The sequence below is a fragment of the Callorhinchus milii genome, unplaced genomic scaffold (genome assembly GCF_018977255.1).
Source record: "Callorhinchus milii isolate IMCB2004 unplaced genomic scaffold, IMCB_Cmil_1.0 Scaffold3, whole genome shotgun sequence".
Lineage (NCBI taxonomy): Eukaryota > Metazoa > Chordata > Chondrichthyes > Chimaeriformes > Callorhinchidae > Callorhinchus > Callorhinchus milii.
This window is the reverse complement of record NW_024704744.1, coordinates 33,636,384-33,661,466: the sequence shown is the minus strand read 5'-3', so window position 1 is coordinate 33,661,466 and position 25,083 is coordinate 33,636,384. Positions and strand designations below refer to the sequence as shown.

Sequence of the window (25,083 nt, the reverse complement as noted above, 5' to 3'; positions counted from 1 at the left end):
GTGGGACATTGATACAAACCGTTATGGTCAGAAACAGACTCCATATGAGCCTCCACCCCATCTATTTCCGTGAACTATACACTTCTGTTCCCTTCTCCATGTTTGCATCAAGTTTTCTCTTAAATACATTGATACTTTTTGCGTCAACTACAATTTCAAGCAATGAGTTCTACTGCTTGCAGAGATTAGCAGCCAGCTTTGCCTATATAACATTCACTTCATTTCTAATCCAATATATGTTGTGAAGTGCTTTGAAATGATAATTTTACATGAAAAGCACTACATAAATGCAAGTCAATATTATTATGATTTCAAAGCTAAAAAAACTATCAAGGACTCCAAGCTCATGTGTAACCAACCAAAATGCAAAGTAAAATCTCCTGTGTTCTACTGAAAAGATGCATTAATCCCAAACTCAGAAAAGTATTTTCTACTACACCAAAGTGAATAAATCTTTCTACATCATGAATCTTAATAATCTTAGTGTGATTTGTCATGTTTTGCCAAATCATGGTAGATTTTATGCTATGTTCCCATAATCCAAGTGCTGATTCAGTTAGCAGAAAATGGAGACTTGTATCCAGGTCCCATGAATGGCATTTGAAATGGGAAATTTAAATATTTGGACCAGAAAATTAAAACAAAAACAATTTCAAACAAAACATTATACAGACAGCTTTCTTGTATTCTGTTACCAAAGCTTAAACATATAATCACAAAGCCAATTCCATACGCCTAGGCACTATGTCAGTATTATCTTTATTCCTCTTCCATCTACATTACACTGCCTCTATTATGTCTGCTGGCTGCACAACACACAAAGATCGATGTTCAATTTTTAAAGTAACTTTGGTGTATAAGGTAAATGTCAGTTTAAGGCAAAAAATCAATTTTGTGGCTTGGGGGATGTTATGAATTACTCCAGAAATCATCAGACCTGCCTGGTTGAATTAAGGTCTCTCAACTCAATACATGTTTACAGCATGCTTCCCACATGCCAATTGGCTTTTCACTCCAAAACGTTCAATAATTCGCTGAACATTTTCAAAAATAGGAAGTGAGGTTGGCAGTGACGTATTGACCTGGAAAGCCGCCATTTCAGCTTTCTATACTAAGAAAAAGTTTTGACATCTACATCATCGAGTCACTGGCAATGTTATTTCCCACTTTGCGCATGAGCAGCAAACATGAAGTGACCGGTAGTACAATGATCTGAACACTTTTTTAGGTGGGAAATTTAATGGTACGCACAGTCAAACCAACTACTGTCGTCTTGCAGTAATGCTTGGTGGGATCTTATGGATCCCAAACACGGCATTATAATGGGGCTGAATTGAGGAAGCTACTGTCATAATTATGCACCAAAGCCCAATAATTGATAGAATTGCATAGAAGTGACCTGACCTGCTTTCCTTTTAGTAATGTGGAGATTGGAAAGAGGAGGGAATCAATAACAATACTTCTGTAGAGGCACTCTGTGGCACATTCTTTTCGGCCACATAACATGCGCAGAACTTCCATCACAAGATTTGCTGGCAGATAAGAATCTGAAAACAATTATAAATACTTCAAGTAAGTATTCAAGTCAACAATGTCCAATAATGTACATTTTGTATCCAGAAAATATCAGAGAACTTCCTGTTTACCTGTTTGCAAAAGAGTTCCAGTTTGTGTTGAGTTTGAGTTTTGGTACATCATGCGAATTAACAGCACTAATAAATCCATCAGAGACACTGGTTCTAATTCAAAGAAGCAAATCATATGTCACTTTACAGTTTTAATCTTGTAATGAATACATGGCATTTAGCTTCTTTTTTTATTCCATTTTAAACAAGATATCTATCAAAAAAAGGTACAGAAAACTGTTAATTAGAGCTTTCTCTAGAAGCTACTAGATGTTTAATTTGCACTTCAAAATTATATTTATATCAATAGATCTCAGATCACTGATGAGGCATGTCAATTCTGAGATATCAAATTTAGTTGGATACATGAGATGACTTAAATATATTCAGGTTAAATAGTAAAATATAGACCTTGTATTTCTCGAGGAGTCCTGTAGCTCAGTGGTTAGAGCACTCGCTTTGCAAGTGAGAGACCTGAGTTCAATTCCAGGCAGAGGGCAAAACCTTGGGCAAGTTTCCTTACTCCACACAGAGCCTAATAATAATCCCTCCAAAACCCAAAACAATAATAAATTGGTCATTTTCAATCTACGACTGTTTGTGGGACATTGCTGTGCGCAATTGGCTGCCGCGTTCGCCCACAAATATACAGTCAATTCACTTTACAGTGTGTTCTGTGAAGCGCTTTGGGATGTCCTCCTGACGTGAAAAGCGCTATATCAAATGCAAGGATTATTATTATTATTATTAAAATGTTGTTAAATAGGGACGAGAAATACAAGGTCTGCTCTATATCAAATATAAGTGATTATTGTCACTGAATTATCTTCTTAAACTTCCTTTGATAAAACAGACTACTTGCTATTGTTACTGCCTTCCACATTCACTTGCTTTATCTTGGCAAAGTTATCAGGCTATTGATACAATACAACGAATCAAACTTCAAACTTTCGCAAATTCAGAAGGAAAAGCAACAGTTGACATTACTGTAACTACAGGCAACAACAAATATTTTGCACAATGGGCATATTTTCTGCTGTGGTTGTCTTTATTTGTGGTTCCTCCTCTAATATTAATCCTTTCACTCGGTAAGTGCCTTTCATGTTGAGAGAACATCTCAAAGTACTTCACAGGATATACTGTAAAGTGCAGTGACTATGTGTTTTGTGAGCGAATAGTTGGAATTGCCTGAAGTGCAATACAAACTGGTTTCAAAACTATCAAGAGGATTGAAAATGAACACTACCCTCCCCTCCCACTGCAGGACTCAATGGTTTAATCTGAAGCCAATATTTCCGAAGCCAATTAAAAGATTGAAAGCCACAAGACGGTGGTGAAAAACTTTCAGGTTTTAAACCAAAGTCTTAAGAATTCAAGAGATGTTCTCTCACCAAACTGTCGACAGTTAAAGACAAGTTTCAACTGCACTTTCCAATGATGTGATTTATGACAGTAGATCACATTTTCTATCCATTACCATTTTATCCCATAATAGTTCATAATGTTGGATACTATTTGCCCTTAGACTTTATAATCTGTAGGTTAGTTTTCAAAGTATGAGGACAGATATTTTTTAATGTTTATCTTTAACTATATCAGAAAATCTGTGTGTAAAAGAAAGTCATTTTTAGAATTTAACCAAAAATTAATCAACAACAACAACTTGCATTTATATAGCAGCTTTCACACAGATAGCATCTTGGAGTGCTAATCATCTGCATATAATTAATAAGTCTGTCAAACATGCTTAACCCATTTTATCGCTAAACAAACTACTGCAGGATTTAACATATAGAAAATAATGAGTAAAAAGACATAATTTTCATAGATAATAAAATTTTATACAATTGCCTTTTTTGACAATCCAAGAAATCATTGATAAAAATTTTGTTTTTAATTTAAAATAAATGTTACAAATATATCCTCTTCAAAGGATATAAGTTTAACTTTGACTAATTACTTTCCTTCACCCTTTCCTTCACCCTTCATTGTTTGGAGATTTTTTTCTTCATCGCTACTACATTATACTACATTTGGTATCCATAAAAGCTGGTTTTATTGTACATACACTAAAAGTAAAGCAAATTGCCGACTTCTAAGTCAGTGGGTCACCCTACATGACTTTTGGTTTTCCAGGCATGTACAATGCGGAAAGTGACATTGGCTTTGTGATACGAAAACCTGAGTCTGTAATTTTTTAGCATGAGAAATTAAAATTGGCAAATTATGGGTATTAGGTCACTGACAAAATCACATTTTATTAGGCACAGACGCAGCAAAGCAGGAACTGAAAAACAATTGAACCAGAAGCCAGACATTTTAATAGGAAAAGCCAGTCCACATGTGGGAAGTGAGTGGATAAATGGGCTCCATAGTGTATCCGTGTTATAAATGAATTTATATGAAGCAATTAAGTACTGTAGTAATATCAGGCTACATTATAATACTCCCTTTAAAATACCTGAACTAGAAAATGTTCACATGTGCAACTAAGTGTGTACAGCACCAACATCAATATAAATGTGTTTTAAATTTAAAGGCAGTTTGCAGTCAGCAGCAGTAAAACCCAATTGATGCTCCAGTGGATTGCTGAGTTTTGTGTTCAGGGTGCAAAATTAGATTGATGCTGGTAAACCTAGAATTATACAATTGACCATACTGAATTGAAAATTCAAAGTATAAAAGGATGTGCCTAATTTTGCTTGTGTCACTTTTCGCACACTTTATGCACATATTTCTTTGAATTACTTTGAAAGTGCAGGAACAAAGCATTTTGATAAATTCAAACAAAAGTAAATAATATAGGCTTGGTGGTCGAGATCACCTTGAGAAGATCATTTTGGCAGCACATTGATTCACACTCTGCAGTATAAATATGATCATCTCAGCTTTGTTGACATGAATAGAGGCTAGGCATCATTCAAATGGAGTAATAATAATCCTTGCATTCAATGTAGCGCCTTATCACATCTTCAAGAAGTCTCAAAGTGCTTCACAAAATATACTGTAAAATTAATTGACTGTATATTTTGTGGGCGTAAGGGTAATTCAATGGCAGAATGTTTCTATTGGTTACATATTGCCCAAATTGATAAATAGGGGGGAGCTTAGCCTCTGAAATAAAATGTTTTCAAATATCAGAAATCTTTAGGCGAACTGCGCACACAGAACGGATTAAACTACAGCAGTTGAAAGAAATTGGATAAGATATCAAACCTGAAGAATTGAGAGGAATCACACGGCAAAGTGAGAAACTGATTTTGATAGTACTAGGGGTAGAGGACTTGGGCTTAATTAAATCACAATCCAGAATATGAGGCAGGATAGAGAGTTAGACTGTGCATCCGTGCAGCCAGCTGACTCACTCCCCAATTGCCAAACTGTTACCCATGCTAAAAGATTAAATGGTCGATTTCCGGATAATTAAGTAGACCAACGTCATTTCCTGCTTTGTGCATGTAATTTTGAAGGTTCCCTGATGACCCAGAAGTCATCCATTTTAGCATGAAGTACCAATTGGCACGTGAGAAGCAATCAGGTAAGCTGGGCACATGTGCAGTGAACAGTCCACAGAGCAACCACACTATAAGCAAATTCACATTATAGTGAATCTTGTTATAATTGGGTTTTTAGCGGTTTTAATCTTCATTGTACAGACTTCAGTAGCACATTTGAACATTTGTTACCTTTTCTGTTTTTCACCTTCACCGGAAATAGCTTCCTTCCATGTGTGTACATCAGTAATCTTCCCAGAAGGCAAAGTGAATGGATAAAGTAAATATATTGCAGCTCATGCCTTGTATAGTATGTCCTACGTACACTGTTATCTTTAAATACAAGAAACACAACAGGATTATCAACAAGTTTGTATACAATGTCTCTCTTTATGAAAATAAAGAAAAATTCCAATAGTTATCTTAAACAATCCACTGCTCCTCATATGCTTTATTTCATAACTTAATATTAAAATAGATTGACAATAGATTTAAATTAGATAGACAATCTTTTCCAGTGTATTGCTTTGAATATATGACTATGGCTGACAAAGTTACTCACTTAGGTGATGTTGATGCATCTTGATATTTAAATTGCCAGTCCCGTCATCCCCTAAATTACCTGAATCAAAGTAATCTAGGCACTGTGAACAGACGCGGCTATCTGTAAAAAAAAAATTTGATTGATTAAAGCGTTGGTGTGACAGTGAAGTTCAGTTTAACCCTTCCAATATTAATGGTCTGTGTGACCTTCCTAACATTTTATATCAATTGCAACAATATTTTATTTCCATTTCTAGTACAAAACCAGAATTGCTGCACATTTCTTAAAAATTCTTTTAGATGTTTTCCCTATTTCAAAACATTACTCCAAGACACTATCGATGACAGACCAGCCAGCCTTGCTCATCGACAGGATTTAGAGGGCAGACCAGTCACTCTTTGGGATACTTCCCACTCAGTTCCTTTTAAACCTGCAGACCAAAGCAGAGACTAACGGTTAGCGTGATCCAACCTGCACAAAGTGAAAATTCCACACATAGGCGACATGCATGTATGGAACTCTCAGTCTGGTTTGGTTAGCCCTGAACCATGATAAGTTTCTGTATGTTTCAAACATTTTTTTTAAAAGTTTGCCAAAAGACCAACTTTCCAATTGCAAGTGAACATTTTCTGGTTAATAGTTCTGAGTTCAATAGCATGCTTTTCACATACAGTATATGCAATGCAGTAGGGCTTTAAACTTGTGGTCAACAGTGAGAAATGGTTTGGTGTACTGCTTACCTGGGCAAGATAGCATATCATCTCTATTTTCTTTATGCTGTGAATAAGCCATCAAGAAAAACATTGAGAGGGCAGCAACCATCACATCAAGAGAGGTTGCTAATATACCGAGTCCAGGACTAAGGCTGTCAGAAAAATAAACCAAATTGGCTCTACATTTGTATAATTAATGGCTACTTTTGCAAATACCTTGAATGGTTAATTGCAGATTTTCTTTTTTGGTCAGCCAGGTGTTTGATACATGTGAAAACCCATTACCATGCTTAAGGGTATCCAAAAGAGACTAAAGAGGTCCTTACATAACCACTTACACATTGATATTTCCATGTTTGCTTACCTAATTCCAGGGAGTATTAGGCACAGGTTGACAACAACAAGGCTTGTAGATTACAACAACTTGCATTTTTATATGGGGCCTTTCACTCAAGGAAGCATTTGGGAGGGTTTAAAATAATCTTTGGTGTGTGTCACAAATTCATAATTCATTGAAAGGATTAGAGTATAAGAGTAGGGAAGTCTTGATGCAACTGTATAGGGCCCTGGTGAGACCATACCTGGAATACTGTGTGCAGTTTTGGTCTCCTCATTTAAGGAAGGATGTACTTGCCTTGGAGGGGGTGCAGCGTAGATTTACTAGGTTAGTGCCAGGGATGAAGGGGTTGAGTTACGAGGATAGGCTGACCAATTTGGGCCTATATTCTCTGGAATATAGAAGAATTAGAGGGGATCTTATAGAAACCTAAGCGCATGATAAAATAGATAGAGGGAGATTGTTTCCCCTGGTTGAAGAAACTAAAACCAGGAGTCACAACCTTAAAATCAGAGGCCAGCCCTTTTGCACTGAGTTGAGGAAGAACTTTTTCACTCAAAGGGTGGTGAATGTATGGAACTCACTACCCCAAAGGGCTGTTGACGCTCAGTCCTTGAACATATTCAAGACTGAGATAGATAGATTTCTTATTGCAAATGGGATTAAGGGATTATGGGGATAAAGCAGGGTTAGGTTATTAGCTGGAGTTAGATTAGAAGATCAGCCATGATTGAATGACAGGGCAGGCTCAAAGGGCCGAATGGCCTACTCCTGCTCCTACATGTTATGTTATAATTATAAGTAAGTCATCAGCAAACAGGAGTTCATGAAAGAGGCCCTCAATGACCTTGGTCGAGTGATTGAGTTCGCTTAAGTTGAAGAGTTTGTCAGATGTACAAAATATAATAAATGCACTTGCACTCAGATCTTTCAGAGCTTCATCAATCACCAAAGCAAACAGAAGGTCAAAGTGACTTATTTTGTGCATGCACACAGCCTTGCTCAAGTCCCCCTTTAGAGATGGTGAATGGTTCCAATATACAATGGAGTCTCATTATAAGGCAACAGTTCGGATTCATAAAATTCTTACCTGCCCTCTAAAGAGGGCACGATATGTGCAGGGGAAACACGTGCAGCACAGAGACACTGATGTCAGTGGGGACCTAGTAATCAGCCATTTTTATGGCAGGAGCCAGACGGCATATGGGAAGTGAGCCAGTCTGCTAGGCCCATGTCTAATGTCCAATCAATAGGGTACGGACTATAAACAAACTAGTCCTAGAATGGGGCTGCATTGTATTTAAAATGTACGTTAGCACAGTTACAACTGTTCCATTCCAGGCTCCCAGTCAGCTGTGTCAAGTGCTTTGTGATGTGCTCCTCATATGAAGGACACTATATAAATATAAGTTGCTGTTGTTGAACATCAGAAAAACTTTTTGTCTTAATAAACACAATATCCAACTTAATAAACACGTGAAAATAAAATTTCATAAACTCACCCTGCTCTGCCTGGCAAAATCCTCATACACCATGATTAGAAGTGACAGGTGAATGTTATATCTCAGGAAGTATAGTTTCCAATTGTTTTAACTTCTAAACTGTATTGAAAGGGATCCTTAGTCAAAATTACCACCCTTTTTGTTATTTCCTACGCATGCACATCACAGAGGATGTGATGTCAAAGCTGCTACCTTTGCTATGTTTACCATTTACTTAGATTTTAAACAAGGAAAACACCAAGGGGAAAAAAAAGCTCTTCTTATAACAAAATTACGTTAAAAAGAACTACTTTTATTCAATATAATGTCTCGCAAAAGGGCTCTCATTCAATGGAAAAATCAATATGTTGCAAAAACAAAAACCTGAACAAAACAGCAAAACCAATGAGAGACAGACAGTGACACACACAGAGCAAACAACCCAAAGTGAAACAGGATTGGGATAAAGAGGGGCAAAGAGACCCACACACAGACAAACAGAAGACACAGACTCAATCACAAATAATAAATCCACTTGCTACCAACAGTTTACTTGCTTTATGAACCAACAGCAGGACAACAAGACTTGCTTCTACAGGCCCAGATAAGTGTTCTAAAATGCTGGGTCATTTTACTAGTTAATAACTACTAATAATTAGTAATACTTACTAAAAAATAACAGTACCAGCAACAACCCCTATGGCACACAATTAACTATTGGCTACCAATTGAATATGTCCACATGCACTAATACGTGTTGCTTTTTATAGATATACGGTGTTCTCATAGATATTTTCTAATCCAGTTTAATACATTTTCATCTACCCAATAGGCCTGAACTTAATAACACTGCTATGTGGAACAGAATTAAATGCTTTTCAAAATCCAGGTAAATGACATCAACCATTTCACCTTATCCACAAGGTCTGCAGCTTTCTCAAAGAAATCCAATAAATATGTTAAATGTGTGAAGCACAACCTTCTACTTTTAAAGCCACGCTGACTGTCTCTGATGAAAATCAGTTTCCTAAGCTTCCTGTTCTCTCAGAAAGATCCAATCACTACCCTTATTACATGAAAGCATGATTTAAGCAAGATTTAAAGCATTGGGACATATAATCACTGCAAAGAACATATACAATGTTATTACTGCCTCTCCATGGCAGACATAAGACATTTTTTCTAGCCTTGGTTAACTTTTTTGTTAAGGACAGAATAGAATAATATGCATGATATATTATCATCATTAGCTAAGTGAGGTGATTTTTATCAATGATAAAATGGTGCTGTATCAATGATAGTACTACTAAATCATATTTAGCTAATTTCATTTTATTTAAACTGCAAACCAACACCAGGATAACAAGACCACCTGCTCTGTACAGCTTGATTCCCATTTTTGTTACAACAAACAAGGAAGCATAAAACCTCGAGTATACTGGATTAAAAGAATAAACTATATTTATAAGTCTGTTCTTGAAAGACATGGTAGATGAATTAGGCATATTTTAGTGTTCCATCAATTGTGTGCGACACATCAGGGAAGCCTGTGTCAGGAACCAATTAACATGTAATAGCTACTGGGCTTCTGTGGCTTAAAGTTCCACTGAGTGTAAAATTATTCTGTCTTAAAACTAAAGATCAAATGTAATTCTGGAAAATTCCTAAATTCAGTCAAATTTTGAAAATGGTTTCTGAAGAACTGTAGGAAACAAGATTCCGATTTAAGAGTAAACTTAAGAATTTTCCACAATTATGAGCAGTTTTATATTTTAAGACAAAATGGTCTTACAGGCTAAGTTTAGGTGGAAGTTCAAGCATCTAAAACACATAATAAAATTATTGAAAACAGATTTTTATTTGGGTTTGTATCATATCAACTAGTAGTTATCAAAACGAAGCTTACAAAGAGGATTTGGTGAAGCTTCCTTAAAGTTTGGAGATCCAGTACTGTCTACTATAACAGAATGGATTTCCTTTTACTTCTTCAATTTTCTGGTTTCCTGAATACAGCTTCATAATCCTCTTCATTACATAAATCCATGTAGGATTAAAAATAAAGAAATAGTTAACACTTACAGATGAGCAAGGACATCACGATTTAAACCTGACATGCTAGTCACGTGTAACTGGTGTTATCAGAGATTTATTATTATATAGATTTGATTCTTAATCCTAAAAGACTTACCAAAGACTTGTATTTATTTTCAAGGAGTCTGAGAACCACTGTTCTGCTGTAGTAACCGTGCTATGGAATGGAAACAAATTACATTCATATTCTCATAGAACTTAAGGCTGATCCTATATAAAAAAAACTTAAGACAACAGTCCTTTGTTGATTTTTAGGTACAAAGTTAAGTACTTGAAATCAGTAGTTAACAGCTAACCCAGTGCTATCAATAATAAATGCAGTTGCCACATATCATATCCCATCACAGCTCCACAAAATTACTTTCCATTAAGATCCAAGTGATAGTTTGAAGTATAATAATGATTCATCTGTAACAATTTCTCCAAATGCTATATTCATATCTGCAATGCTAAGCACTATTAATGGCATCTAACTGTATATTTGTGGAGTCCTGTAGCTCAGTGGTTAGAGCACTCGCTTTGCAAGTGAGAGACCTGAGTTCAATTCCAGGCAGGGAGAAACCTTGGGCAAGTTTCCTTACTCCACACACCTAATAATAATCCCTCCAAAACCAAAAACAATAATAAATTGGTCATTTTCAATCTACGACTGTTTGTGGGACATTGCTGTGCGCAATTGGCTGCCGCGTTCGCCCACAAATATACAGTCAATTCACTTTCCAGTGTTTTCTGTGAAGCGCTTTGGGACGTCCTCCCGACGTGAAAAGCGCTATATCAAATGCAAGGATTATTATTATATTGTATTTTTAATTAGATATATTAGCAATTGCGGTGTCTCCTTGGAGCTGAACTGGCTCCAAGGTGACATGCCTGGCAATGGAATGTCGGAATCAAGCCATCTCTCTATTATCGGTAGTCCGATTCCTGAGCCAGGTGGGTCTATAGTATTCCAGGGCACTGCTGACGACAGCACAGCTGTTTGATAGCCGGGTAAAACTATCTTATGCCAGCAAAAGTTTAGGTGTAGAAATAAAGCTACAAAAAGCTGTATGCGTTATATGTGTGCACATTAAGACTATTTCACATATAGATGTCAGCATTGTTACTTACTGACAGTGAAATAGATGGTGCAGTATATGTGAATCTTTGACCCATGGCCTAGGTTTAAATTCAGCTGATGGGATGTTAGATGAAATTAAGTTGGGTCGTCTTAATGCAGTACCTAGTAGCTGTCAGTCCACAATTCAAAGCTCCTGATACTCTCACTAAAAGAGGCCACAAAAATAGCTGGAATGGAATAAGCAAATAGTACAATGGAGAAATAATGCAAAGGGAGCCTTGTCCAAGATTTCATCTTTTTTGAAAAGTAAAAACCAAAATGTTTGCAACTTGGCAGCCTGTAATGAATAAAATCCAAATTTCCTAGCAATTAAGTTACCTCTTTGGCATCAGATTTTCTATTACCTCCACCTAAGAAAAGGTATGCCACCAGAGCAAAATGTAATGCCCTAAATACAGCAGCACTTAGAATATCCATCATCACATATAACAGTGATTCAAAGGAATGTCTTCAATTTTGAGAGTCAAAGCTCTAATGGTTATACAGTGCTCGACAAGTACTGTGAGTTTAGTCATTGATTTAAAATTCAGAATCAAATACTGGACATTTTTTCTGTCTTTTCTTCAACAACGATGTGGGACTCAAATTACTTCAGCTTACAAACACTGCAATAGAATCATAGAAATTTCAGCAAAAAAGGAGGTAATACGCCTTATAATGCCTGTGCTGTGAATAGTTTAATGAATGTTTCATAGCCAGGGAAAGCTATTTTATGCCAACAATTTAGAATAGATTTAAATACCAGGTCCCAGAGGTGAATTAACAATAGCCTAACCACTGCATAACACAGTACCTTAAGAAATTAACCTAAGTACAACCCTTCTTTAGCAATAATCAGCATAAGCATATTGATTGATTAGAATTTAGTTATACCTTTGATTCTGTTATACTTTATAGTCTGCTTCCCTTTCCATCAAAGAATTGTTTTAACTTATTATTTACCATCCATTTCTTGAACCAGGAGGCTTTTATATCCAACAATGCCAGGAAGTAAATAGGCTCCAGCACAGGGTATGAGGAATCGACTCTCGGACTCTGCTCATGAGTTACTGACAACAAAGACAGAGTGCTCTCCACAATCTCCTCCATGAACCTTTAAAAATTGATATAGAGGATTTACAACTGCTGGTAACACTGCGACAAAAAATTAAATGTTGAAACAGATTTTAGGTATTGGTACGTGCAATGTAGCATTATTTATGCTATAATGTTATTATGACAAGCTAAGCAATATATATTACTTGCAGGAAAAACATAAAACATAAAACCATAAATTACGAGCACATATTTGCGAGGCTTGTCATTTGTTATAATTTCTGTGATGAATTTTTGCTGAATTTTTCAGTTATTAGATTACATTATATATGATTAAGCATTCTATTATCAAGACTTATAGGCCACAGAACGTGAAATGATTAAGACATTAGCGAAAGCCTATAATTCATGCTTTATTTCTAATCCCTCAGAAAACTATTAAAATATTGGCACATACTTCTCTGGATGACGTATCCAAAACAAGTGAACTTCTTTCTGGAACTCATTAAGGAGACGAAACTGTAAAAAGATGTCAGGAATTTTAAATATTAAGAATTTTTTACCTTAAAAACTCAACTTGCACCATTGAAAAGCCAAAGAAAATAATATACAGTTTACAAACTCTGAGGCTACCTTTTTAAGCAGCCGCACAATGTCAGGATTTGTGATATCCACACCAGCAGAGAGAGTGGGAATTTGACTTTGCTGTGATGTAAAGCAGGACTCCAAATGCTTAGCTACAAAGAAACAGACTTAAAATTAACACATGTATTGTAGAAACAGGGATTGGAAATATTGAAGTAATTTAGCAAAATTAAACATGTACAGTGCAGCCCCACTGTAAGCTATTCATAAAAGCCCCAAATCTGCTATCACGCTGTGTCAGTGAGGACCCTAAATAGTTCATCAGGTTGCAGCTAACATCATTCTCCACACAAATAACAGGAAGTAACACTGCCGTGCCCCCCACACCTGCCACCTGGAAGTTGGACATTTTTTATTTCAGTGAGGGAACCAGTCAGCATGCTCCCTGTTCACTTATTGAATGGCGGGGCAGGCTCAAGGAGCTGAATGGCCTACTCCTGCTCCTAATTCCTATGTTCCTGTGTTCCATTGGCTGGAGTGCATGTGCAGTAAAAACCACGATTGTCCCATGTTGGATCATGGGTTTGGATTTTATGATCCCAAACAACATAATATATAATGGCCGCAGTGTAATTTCTGTACATATATAATAAATATTTTTGTAGCCCCAATATCAACATTTATTTGCAATAACAATAATCCCAAAAGCCTTTGTATGCTGGATCCATTCAATTTTTTAAGACTGAAGTGGATAGATTTTTGTTAGGTAAGGGTATCAAGGGATATGAGGCAAACTCGATTAAAGGGAGTTGAGGTATAGATTAGCCATGATCTAACAGAATGGCGGAACACACTCGAGGAACAGAATGGTCTACTTCTGTTCCTATGTTCCTACATAAGAGGTTATGGCAATACCCTCTCTTTTAACATCAACCTTTAACATCAAAATGTAAGGACTATTATTATTATATATCCCTACTGATTTGTGCCAGTCCAAAAGGGTTTGTTTAAAAACAAAGCTAATAGGCCAAGAAGCTGAAACTAATGGCCTGAATTTAGAAGGTGGGTATGAAACATCGATGAAAATATGAAACTATCAGTGCATAGCTCAGTTAAAAATGTTCCTGCCAGCAATATATGTGACTTTAATTGCTTTATTAAGAATTAAAATTTTGGCTGAGAATTAATTCTGTTGCAGTCACAGATAGAGTACAGTGGAGCCTTATTATAATACTGTAGTTTAGGATTTATAATAGTGAGGTGTGACTGTACATGCATGCAGTTGGCCGATTCCCATACAACATCCAGGACATCAGGTCACCACCAATGTCACTTCCAGTCTGCTGTGCATGTGGATATCAATCATTTTAGCACAAACACCGACCAGCACACTGGAAGCAAGTAGGCCAACTGTGTGCATAGACAGTGATGGAGTCCACAGTGAGACGGCAATACAATCACATTTGTTCTGTAAAGAAGTGTCTGCACTGTAATATGTAATAATTCTCGCTTTTGATGTAGCACTTCTGAAAATACTTTACAGAGTTTTCTGTAAGGTGAAAGTAACTGTGTATTAGTAGGCAAATGTGTTAGCTGTTTGTAAATAACAAACAACATTGCAGTAATTGAAAAGTGAATGGAGTTCCCACATGTTCTAGCCACATGAAAACAGGCAGAAGAGACCTCAGTTTAACGTCTCTCCGAAGGACAGCTTCTTCCACAAAACAGCATTCTCCAATACTGCATTTCATTGCCAGCCTAAACTATAGGAGCTCAACTTACTCATGTGGGGCTTGAACCTATGCCTTTCTGACAACTAGATGAGAGAAGATTCACCTCTGAGAGTGATCGTTATCAAGCGCAAAGACTATTACTTACTACTTCTGCTAGTTTTACACTCGTGCTATTGAGTTAGCTTGTAATTGAAGTTCAATCCACAAAATGTCTGACTGACTGCGATACTCACTGGTATCACAGTTTACATTTCAGGATTAAAATAATTCATTATCAATTCTCTGTAGCATTACAGTTACACCAAAATACAGTCTTCCTTTAAGCAATGGATTTAAGCTCAATAATTTAAGAAGGTTCTTCCACATATAAAAATGCTGATTTTAAATCCATACCCAGACTTGTGTAGATTTCTCTTGTAATGTTGAATGGTGATGATGAAAAGGTTTTGGCATAAAACCTTAGACTTTTGTCCTAATGGAAAAAAAGCAAACTACATCAAAGCCTTCAGCTTGTGTGCCTTTTGTAACATGTAGAAATATTAATATTTATCAAATTCAATAACACAAATCAAATTTGTATGTTACAGCATACAAAACCTAAAGCTAGAAATACAATTTATCTTATTCTACTGTAAGATATCCTGTACAATTTATTCTATTGTGCTTCTTATCTTCTGGGAAATGGGGAAAGAGAGGAGCTGAGCTGCCTCCAAGGTGACATTGTTGGCAACAGATTGCCTGAATCAAGTCACCCCCTTGTGGTAGTTTTGCCGGTAACTAAGCAAACTACAGGTACGCAGCACTCTAAGGCACTGTTGATGACAGATTATTCAGCCTGGCTCATCATCAGCTAATTTGGAAGGGAAGACTGATTATTTGGGGGCAGGGAATCTTCCCACTCAACTCCTGCTAACCCACAAGCCTTAACAGAAGGGTGGCAGCAGGTAGCTTGTCAAACAGTGCTCTGATTGACAAGCTGCAGTTTCAGCTTGCTAAACTCCACCATTTCAGGGAACCCAAACCTTGGCTTTTGCCAACCTGCACCAAATACTCTCCAGAATTAGATATGTCGGGTGCATCGCTCCATGGTAAGAATACGTATTCCATTCAGACACAGGAAAAATTTCAACGTGTGGATGGCAAATGTATGTGGATCTCTTAGTCTGGTTTGAATAGTCTTAAGGATGGTGATGGGTTTCTCTATATGTCCATTTGACCCGTATGGCCACCCAGTTGACCAAAACAAAATCATAGAATATTTAGTTACTTCAGTACCTTATTAGCTGAAAAAATGTTTAGTAATCAATTAAACACCTTTGAAGATATGTCTGTAAAGAAAATTGCTATAATTCTAAACTGAAAAAGCTATTTATCAATGTTTAGTGAACGGGTGCATTTTCATCAATTACACTCAGCGTAGCATCTGGGTCTGAAAGCGTTGTTGCAAGGCATTTGCGGAGAGTGACCCAACATTCACAGTTCAGTACATCAGAGGGGGGAGCACAGCAGAGAGTCTGCAGAGCCTCCCGTCGAACCTAAAAACAAAAGTGAATTGAATCAGACCATTCCCGCTAAGATTCAAAGGACTCAAAGAAACTTTAAATGCACAAATGAAAATGAAACCTGGATATCAAGAAGTATTATTTTAAGATTTCACATACATCTCCATGTGTAACTGAACAACTGTGCAGTAACAAAATAAAAATACATGCTCAACTAAACAACTGTCTGTGCAGTTAAGACTATAATGCTGAGAGAAGCAAACATTTTTCAGTGCTATAAAACTGAACTGCTTCTTTTGACAGTACATTTTTTTACAATTTTAGAAAGCACCCTTTTCTGCAATCTTCTTTTACCTCCTGCAAACTAAAGACTTTTAATAAACAGACACTTCCAGTATCAGCCTGCAACAAATCCCACAAAATAATTCTCACCTCCTTGGGCTGGGTAGAATCCAGTCTTTCTGCTATAATCTCTAATTGTTCCTGATTCATAAAGGTGTAACTCTGCAGCAAAACATTAAATTATAATGAATTACAACATTTACAAAACTAAATCCTTTAATGAGGATTAAAGGCTGGGCTCATGCAGTCAATGACCATCAAACAGCTTTCTGGCATCTCACTGTTTAGAATCGCCACCAGAGGGCAAACAATTTCCTTGAAACCATAGTCCAGCAAGGAGTGAATGCCTTCAGGAAAGAATGGGGAAAAAATGGCAAAAAATTGAATGGAGGGAAAGCACATAAGATTATTTTTTAATATGTTCACAGGTTTTGTGTTGTGTATATACACAGTACGAGGATCTTGAATTCAAAAAATACTTTACAATGCACCAAGACAGTAGAATAACAACAACAAAGTACAGCGCCTTTCATGTCGAGAGGACATCTTGAGGTGCTGTTTACAGTCAGGGATTGTCAACTTTGACAATCTTCAAAATTTGTCAGGTATTTGAACAAGAGGACAAGGTATAGAGTTGCAAAGTGCAAAATTAGGACAGATAAAGGGAAGTTTTTCTTTACTCAGAGGGTAATGAATGAATGGAACACCCATTGAAAGGAAGGGTGGGCGAGGCCAGGACACTGGAGTGATGCTTTGATGGGAGGAAAATAGAATGGATTCTCTGGCAGAATAAGAGTAAATGGACTAAGAGACCTTCTTCATTCAAATTAATCCTGTGAACGATCAGTTTGTCTGAATGATGGAAGAGTGTTTGCTGAGGAAGGCTACAGATATTGAAGAAAATAAATGGTTTGCAACTTTAAGTGAGCACAGTGGAAAGATTATTGGATTAGATTGGATTGGTACTGCAGAACAAGAAAAGAATTCAAGGACAAAGGCATCTTACACATGTGGTAGCAATTGTTTAAGGAAGTAGTCTACCGTAAGATATCAGTTAATGCTGTACAGATTGACTCAGATCAGGGAAACAAAGATGACAGAGCTGCCTGAAGGTAGTCAAAATTAGCAAGCGATATAAAATGAGTAGCTATCTGTTTACACATTGAGACAAAAGTGGATAGTAACTCCACTTTAAGTAAACTAAAATGCATTCATATGATTTTTGGATTAGGAAAATGTTTGTTTCTGTGAAAATGTATTGCAAAGTTTATCTTAAGTTTAACAGTTTAAAGAATACTATTGTGACAAGAGGCACTACTTTTAATTGGCTGCTGGCAAAACAGTCACTACAATTCAGTCTATCCTGTAAAGGACTTTGAATACACCCTCCCGATGTGAAAAACGCTATACTAAATGAAGGATTATTATTATTATGTTATTCCAGTTTAAATCACTCCATAGAAGTAGTTTCTAAGTGGTTTTCAGCGATGGATCAGCCAGACTAATAGAACTGACACACTACAGATGAATGGATGTTACTTTTCTTAGTATATTTATCCTTCCCAAAATAGCCACTTTATGTAGGAGGTGGAAATTTTGTGCACCAGGTATATTATCAAGCAATTTCTGAATTGTCGTGTTAATAATCCCAGTCCCAACAATGATTATAAGTATGCTCATTTTGTAATGTGATCGCATTCAAGTTGTAAATCAATATATTTCCTGATCTTCTCTAGTTCCTTATTTTGTACGTCGTAATCACTTGTGATAGCCACATCAATAATATTGCATGTATAATATAGGTTTTTATGATATCTGGTTTATTACAGATTATTGTTCTATCTGGATGTGAGTTCCAGATTACTGTAATGTTATTTTATGATGTCATTTTTGCTGGTTGATGTTGTTACCAGTTGATCTTTATGTCAATATCAAAGTTTTACAAATTGTCCAGTGGATATGTTTAGCTACATTTTTATGTCAATTCAGATACTCTTGATTCTATTACTGGCATATTCACATTTCGGATCAATGTTTTTATTATTGTACCTGATTGAATGAGGAGCCACTGTCAGAACAGTTATCCATGGAATAATCACTGCGCTGCTCATGTTGCTTTTTTCTGTGTAGTTCTTCTTTCCTTAGTTGATCTTCTTCAAACTTGTTGATCAAAGATTCGACAACTATCATCATAGTGTTCTTCAGTGACTGCATCATTTCCTTGTACCTGCAACAAAGCATCACAAACAGCAATAAACTTTGACTCTTTTACTCTGTCAACTTCTTCTGCAATAAATTCACAACATATACTGCAAGCCAGATTTAGTGTGTTGGAATATCATCAATTGAAATCAGTTGAGACTGATGGTATGAAAATGTCTTCTTTATAACATCTGTCAAGGTTTTATTTAATAAAAAGCCCAATGATATATCACATCAGTAAGGTTGAAAAGCACAGGAGAGATAAATTTAATAAATAAAGAAGTTAGGTGACACCAAGGTTAGGTTTGAAATGCTTGTAAATTATGGAAAGGGAAGACTGAGGGGACTAAGAAGTTACAAAATCAAAGTCCTGCGAACAAACTAGTTATAATATGAGGCAGTGGGCCAAATTTGAATTTCAATAGAATGAGGATTCAGGCAGTGAACTGTGAAAGATGAATGTCTCTCATCCTAAATGGCTGTTACGGGTCCCATAGCAGGCATAATTGGCTAATATAAATTAATTTCCTAGTGGTTGCTAGCCTACTGCAAAGACATGCCATCGTATGAAAAATGGAAATGTCACTCTGTGATAATTGGGTCAAAAATAATTTTATAAAGTACAAACAAGCTTTGCAGTACTGGATTACTTTGCTTTATTGTGAGGGTAAATGCATCTTCATTTCCCTAAACCCAGATGGAAATAGCTGAAACTAAACGGATACCGTATTTAACAGGATTGGTAACCGATTCTGGTAGTACAACAACTTGCATTTATATAGCATCCTTCATGCGGGGTGGCATCCCAGAGACTACAACATTTCAATGGAACAAACAAGTTAAAACTGTTTTATTGCTACGGAATGTCAAGCATAATCCATCATGAGAGGAGAGAGTGAAATGAAAGAGAATTCCAAGAGCATATACTTACTCTCTAGATTCCTGTGTTTTTCTTGTGACATGATGAACAAGTGTGTCTTGGCCAGACCCTAAGGTTCGGCCTTCTGTCGTGGTGCATCTTTCAGTCTCTTCCTCTATCACAGAGCCCAGTGCTGTGTCGATATACTTTCGTAAGTATTTCACTAACTCATAACTAAAATAGAGAAAAAGAGTGACATTAATATCTGTAAGCAAGGTCCATTTTGTTCAATTAACAGCATGAAATTGTCAACATTAACACTACCATAATAAATTAGTAACAATAGCGGACTACACTGAATCAACACATTTGTGGATATTTTCAAGTCTGCTCATTCAAAACAAGTTGTATTTAAAATAGTGTCTTTCACACAAAGTAACGTCTCGAAGCACTGGAACACTATATACTACAGCTGAAGTTATTGTTCTTTCTAGTTTCAAAACTATACCCAAGTAACATAGAAATGTGACCTGAAATGACAATGAGAACTGACTCCTAACTGGTTGATCTAATAGATCACAGCAACATAGAAAACTGCTCGCAACCTATATATTTTTCTGCGTACATTTTTTTTTACAAGTGCCATTAAAATGATTTGTTTCAGGAATCTGCAAAACAAGTATCTCCTCATACTCATGAAATTCTGTTTTCATTTCCAAGTATTGGCATGGGTGTTAACAGGATGCAGAGGTAGGGAGGAGCACATCCGTGGAGGTCATGGAGCTTGTGTTCTCTCGCGCACCAGGCTACGTGACCCCATCACTCCCACCCTCGCCCGACTCCACTGGCTCCCCATCCCTCAGAGGATCGAATTTAAAATCCTCGTCCTCACTTTCAAGGCCATCCATGGCCTTGCCCCCTCCTACCTCTCTGACCTGCTAACTCCCTAACCAACCTGCCCGCTCCCTCTATTCAGCGGGCTCGTCTGCTCCATGTCTCCTGCCCTACCATCAGTGGCCAGGCCACTGCCCCCACTCTCTGGAACTCCATCCCACAGTCACTTCACCTCGCTTCCTCCCTTGCCTCCTTCAAGACTGGTCTCAAGACTCTTCTCTTCGATCATGCCTTCAATCGCCCTCCCACCTCTCTGCCTTCCCTCACTCCTACACCACCCCTCCCCCATGCTCGGGTACTGACCCCTGACTGTTCAGCGCTTTGGGACATCTCCCCGACGTGAAAGGCGCTCTATAAATGTAATTTTTGTTGTTGTTGTTGTCATTAGTCGATTGGCGGATCACTTTTTCGGAGATAATAATTAGTTCAAAAAAATACATTGATCACTTCAACCCACAACTGTTTGTGGGAAACTGCAGTGTGCAATTGGCTATCGCGTTTCGCCCACAAAATATACAGTCAATTCACTTTAGAGTAAATTCTGTGAAGTGCTTTGAGACATCTCGAAGACGTGATAAGGCACTATATCAAGTGGAAGGATTATCATTATTAAAAGTGAGGACAAGGATTTCAAACTTGATACTCTGAGGGATGGGAAGCCAATGGACCCGGGAGAGGATGGGGGTGATCGGCTCATGGAGCTAAGTACGGGAGAGGACATGAGGTGCAGAGTTCTGAATAATCTGCAGCTTGTGGAGGGAAGAGTTGGAAGTTCAATGAGCATGGAATTGGCATAGTCAAGCCAGACCTGATGAATGTATGAATGAGGGTTTCAGTAGCCTGAGGACAGAGGCAATGGTGGAAATGGGCAATGTTGTGGAGATGGGGGACCATGGTAACTGTACCCAGTGGGTCATGGCACGCATGTGGGGTTTAAAGGATAATTGAGAGTCAAACAGGTCACTGCACTGGCTCAGGAGCGAGAGTACTGAAGCACGCTGACACACAATGTGGTCTGGATATGGGCTTCCAGCACTGCGAGACGCCATCCTGCATGAAGGGTGCAATGTAATTGCAGATCAATGATGGAGATGACTGATACCCCATCTCTTAAGGCACATCTTGTCTTGAAGTATAAAAAAGCCCATTATAAGTTCACACCATAAGTCAGTAAATTTGACAAATCACAGTTTCACCCGTTAATGTCAAATCGATCCAATAATAACTTTCTTGGACATACTTGTGAAAATTTTCATCAGTTTCCTCCAAATGTAGAAGGATCTCCTCCGCACATTCAACCGAAGGTGCTCCCGAGATTCTCTCCTTCGTACTCTTCAGTAACTGCCTGAGCAAAGACTGAACCTTTGCCTCATCTTCACTGGAAAACTGCGACATTTTGCTGTAAATAACAAGACATGATAAAGCTCGACATGGCAGCAAGATGTTTAAACTTTAGAATCGATAGACAATGAACATGTGAAAACAACAGTAAATACGAGAACAATATAATACAGTATAGTCATTCAGGTTGTATCTTTAAAATAGGCTCTCTCTCTCTCTACATTTAATAGGGTGTCTCTCCCTCTGTAGTTACCATAGTCTCTCTCTCTCTCTCTCTGTACAGTTACCATCGTCTCTTTCTCTCTGTACAGTTACCATAGTTTCTCTCTCTTTCTGTAGAGTTGCCATGGTCTCTCTCTCTGTACAGTTACTATGGTCTCTCTCTCTGTACAGTTACTATGGTCTCTCTCTCTGTACAGTTACTATGGTCTCTCTCTCTGTACAGTTACTATGGTCTCTCTCTCTGTGCAGTTACTATGGTCTCTCTCTCTGTACAGTTACTATGGTCTCTCTCTCTGTACAGTTACTATGGTCTCTCTCTCTGTACAGTTACTATGGTCTCTCTCTCTGTACAGTTACTATGGTCTCTCTCTCTCTGTCCAGTTACTATGGTCTGTCTCTCTCTGTACAGTTACTATGGTCTCTCTCTCTCTGTACAGTTACTATGGTCTCTCTCTCTGTATAGTTACTATGGTCTCTCTCTCTGTACAGTTACTATGGTCTCTCTCTCTCTGTACAGTTACTATGGTCTCTCTCTCTGTACAGTTACTATGGTCTCTCTCTCTGTACAGTTACTATGGTCTCTCTCTCTGTAGTTACTATGGTCTCTCTCTGTACAGTTACTCTGGTCTCTCTCTCTGTACAGTTACTATGATCTCTCTCTCTGTACAGTTACTATGGTCTCTCTCTCTGTACAGTTACTATGGTCTCTCTCTGTACAGTTACTATGGTCTCTCTCTGTACAGTTACTATGGTCTCTCTCTGTGCAGTTACTATGGTCTCTCTCGGTGCAGTTACTATGGTCTCTCTCTGTGCAGTTACTATGGTCTCTCTCTCTCTGTACAGTTACTATGGTCTCTCTCTCTGTACAGTTGCTATGGTCTCTCTCTCTGTACAGTTACTATGGTCTCTCTCTCTCTGTGCAGTTACTATGGTCTCTCTCTCTGTACAGTTACTATGGTCTCTCTCTCTGTACAGTTACTATGGTCTCTCTCTCTGTACAGTTACTATGGTCTCTCTGTACAGTTACTATGGTCTCTCTCTCTGTACAGTTACTATGGTCTCTCTCTGCACAGTTACTATGGTCTCTCTCTGTACAGTTACTATGGTCTCTCTCTCTGTACAGTTACTATCGTCTCTCTCTGTACAGTTACTATGGTCTCTCTCTCTGTACAGTTACTATGGTCTCTCTCTCTGTACAGTTACTATGGTCTCTCTCTCTCTGTACAGTTACTATGGTCTCTCTCTGTACAGTTACTATGGTCTCTCTGTACAGTTACTATGGTCTCTCTCTGTGTAGTTACTATGGTCTCTCTCTGTACAGTTACTATGGTCTCTCTCTCTCTGTACAGTTACTATGGTCTCTCTCTGTACAGTTACTATGGTCTCTCTGTACAGTTACTATGGTCTCTCTCTGTGTAGTTACTATGGTCTCTCTCTGTACAGTTACTATGGTCTCTCTCTCTCTGTGCAGTTACTATGGTCTCTCTCTCTCTGTACAGTTACTATGGTCTCTCTCTCTGTACAGTTACTATGGTCTCTCTCTCTCTGTACAGTTACTATGGTCTCTCTGTGTAGTTACTATGGTCTCTCTCTGTACAGTTACTGTGGTCTCTCTCTCTCGCGTCGCCTGTAATTGAGGATCGAGCGGCGCAAATACCAGCGATGATGATGATGATGATGGCGATGATGCCGGAGCGGGAGGCGGGGGTTGGGTCGGGTTGGTTTGGTGGTGATGGTGGTGGTGTGTGTGTGTGGGGTGTGTGTGTGTGTGTGTGTGGGTGGGTGGGGGGGGGGGGGTAGGTCTGTTTGGTCCGGCCCTGGTGTCCGAGCTGGTTGTTGCCGCCCGGGGCGGCGGCGGTGGGGACGATGATGATGATGATGGTGCAGGTGGGAGGGGGGGAGGGGCGGGGTTTGGGGGACGGTTTATGGTGACGCAACCGCTGCTGCTCGGCCTCGGCCTCGGTCTCACCCGCGCATGCGCAGCGCTGCCCTGGAGCCAGACCGGAGCACAGCCCGAGTTGGGTTTTGTTGTTGTCTCTGATCCACGTTGTTGCACGTGGACTGTCATCACGTGGGGCAGCGATGACGTCACCTCATCATCATCATTACTATTAGTTCTGTGGGACTGACTGAGGTGGGAAGGATGTGTTACAGCACATTATAGTGAGCGAAACCATTTTTTTTTAAAAAAAATGGACCGGTTACGACTGTTCAAACGTAATAATCATTCCGAGTAGACGGAAGATCGTATGCGATGACTGTCGGGAGAGTCAGATATATTGTGTTGCTGTTGGTCTGTCGAAATCTTCCCATCCAACTGACTGTGATTCACGCATGTGATTTGACTGCCGCTGGTGGGATTGCTTGGCTGAAACTCCTTTCAAGAGCACCAAATCTCCGTGAATCCAGTGGCTTAACTCCTTCGTACAGTATCATCTCTTAAAAGTTGGAAAGCCTCCTCCGATGACTTTGAAAAATAGCGCTTTGAGTAGCAAACGCGGAAGGACTCATTCCAGTACTCGAGACGCTTCATTTAACTTCCATTTATTTTCGCGCAGATACTACACGAGGCTCGTGTCAGTGTAAATCACAAATGAGAATTCTACGCCTTCCACAATAGCGAGAGCAAATGGATTCAAAAAGCCCACAATATATAATTTAAGGTCCTAAATTGAGGACATCTCAGAATTGGTGATCATAAAATCAGAGAAACAGAATTGTACAGCTCAGGAGGCCATTTGGCCCATCAAGTCTGCGTAGGTTATAGGAGCAAGCTGTTCTTTCAATCTCACTGTCTTGCTATTCCCTTATCTCTTTAAGCCTCCAGCTTTCATTCACCTGTCTGCTTCCCTCTTGAAATCCAGAATGGACTCTGCCTCTACCATCTATCATTCATGAACAACATTTCTCTGTTGAAAAGCTCTCCTTTCACTCTTCTTGTGACTATCATATCTATATGCTGT

General features: G+C 38.3%; 1 protein-coding gene across 1 annotated transcript in view; it reads right to left on the bottom strand.

Annotated features, from left to right (window-relative positions):
- The window catches only part of tbc1d32 (TBC1 domain family, member 32), a 90,063-nt gene extending 66,203 nt beyond the window's left edge, over positions 1 to 23,860 (bottom strand). The window contains 16 exon segments of the mRNA XM_007899661.2: positions 1,405 to 1,547; positions 1,647 to 1,739; positions 5,312 to 5,452; positions 5,682 to 5,766; positions 5,769 to 5,783; positions 10,383 to 10,442; positions 12,348 to 12,498; positions 12,898 to 12,959; positions 13,074 to 13,177; positions 15,152 to 15,230; positions 16,168 to 16,293; positions 16,693 to 16,764; positions 18,652 to 18,829; positions 19,736 to 19,897; positions 21,798 to 21,956; positions 23,778 to 23,860. Coding sequence (XP_007897852.2) covers positions 1,405 to 1,547; positions 1,647 to 1,739; positions 5,312 to 5,452; positions 5,682 to 5,766; positions 5,769 to 5,783; positions 10,383 to 10,442; positions 12,348 to 12,498; positions 12,898 to 12,959; positions 13,074 to 13,177; positions 15,152 to 15,230; positions 16,168 to 16,293; positions 16,693 to 16,764; positions 18,652 to 18,829; positions 19,736 to 19,897; positions 21,798 to 21,952 — 1,626 coding nt within the window. The 5' untranslated portion in view covers positions 21,953 to 21,956; positions 23,778 to 23,860.
- Between the last annotated feature and the right edge of the window lie 1,223 nt (positions 23,861 to 25,083).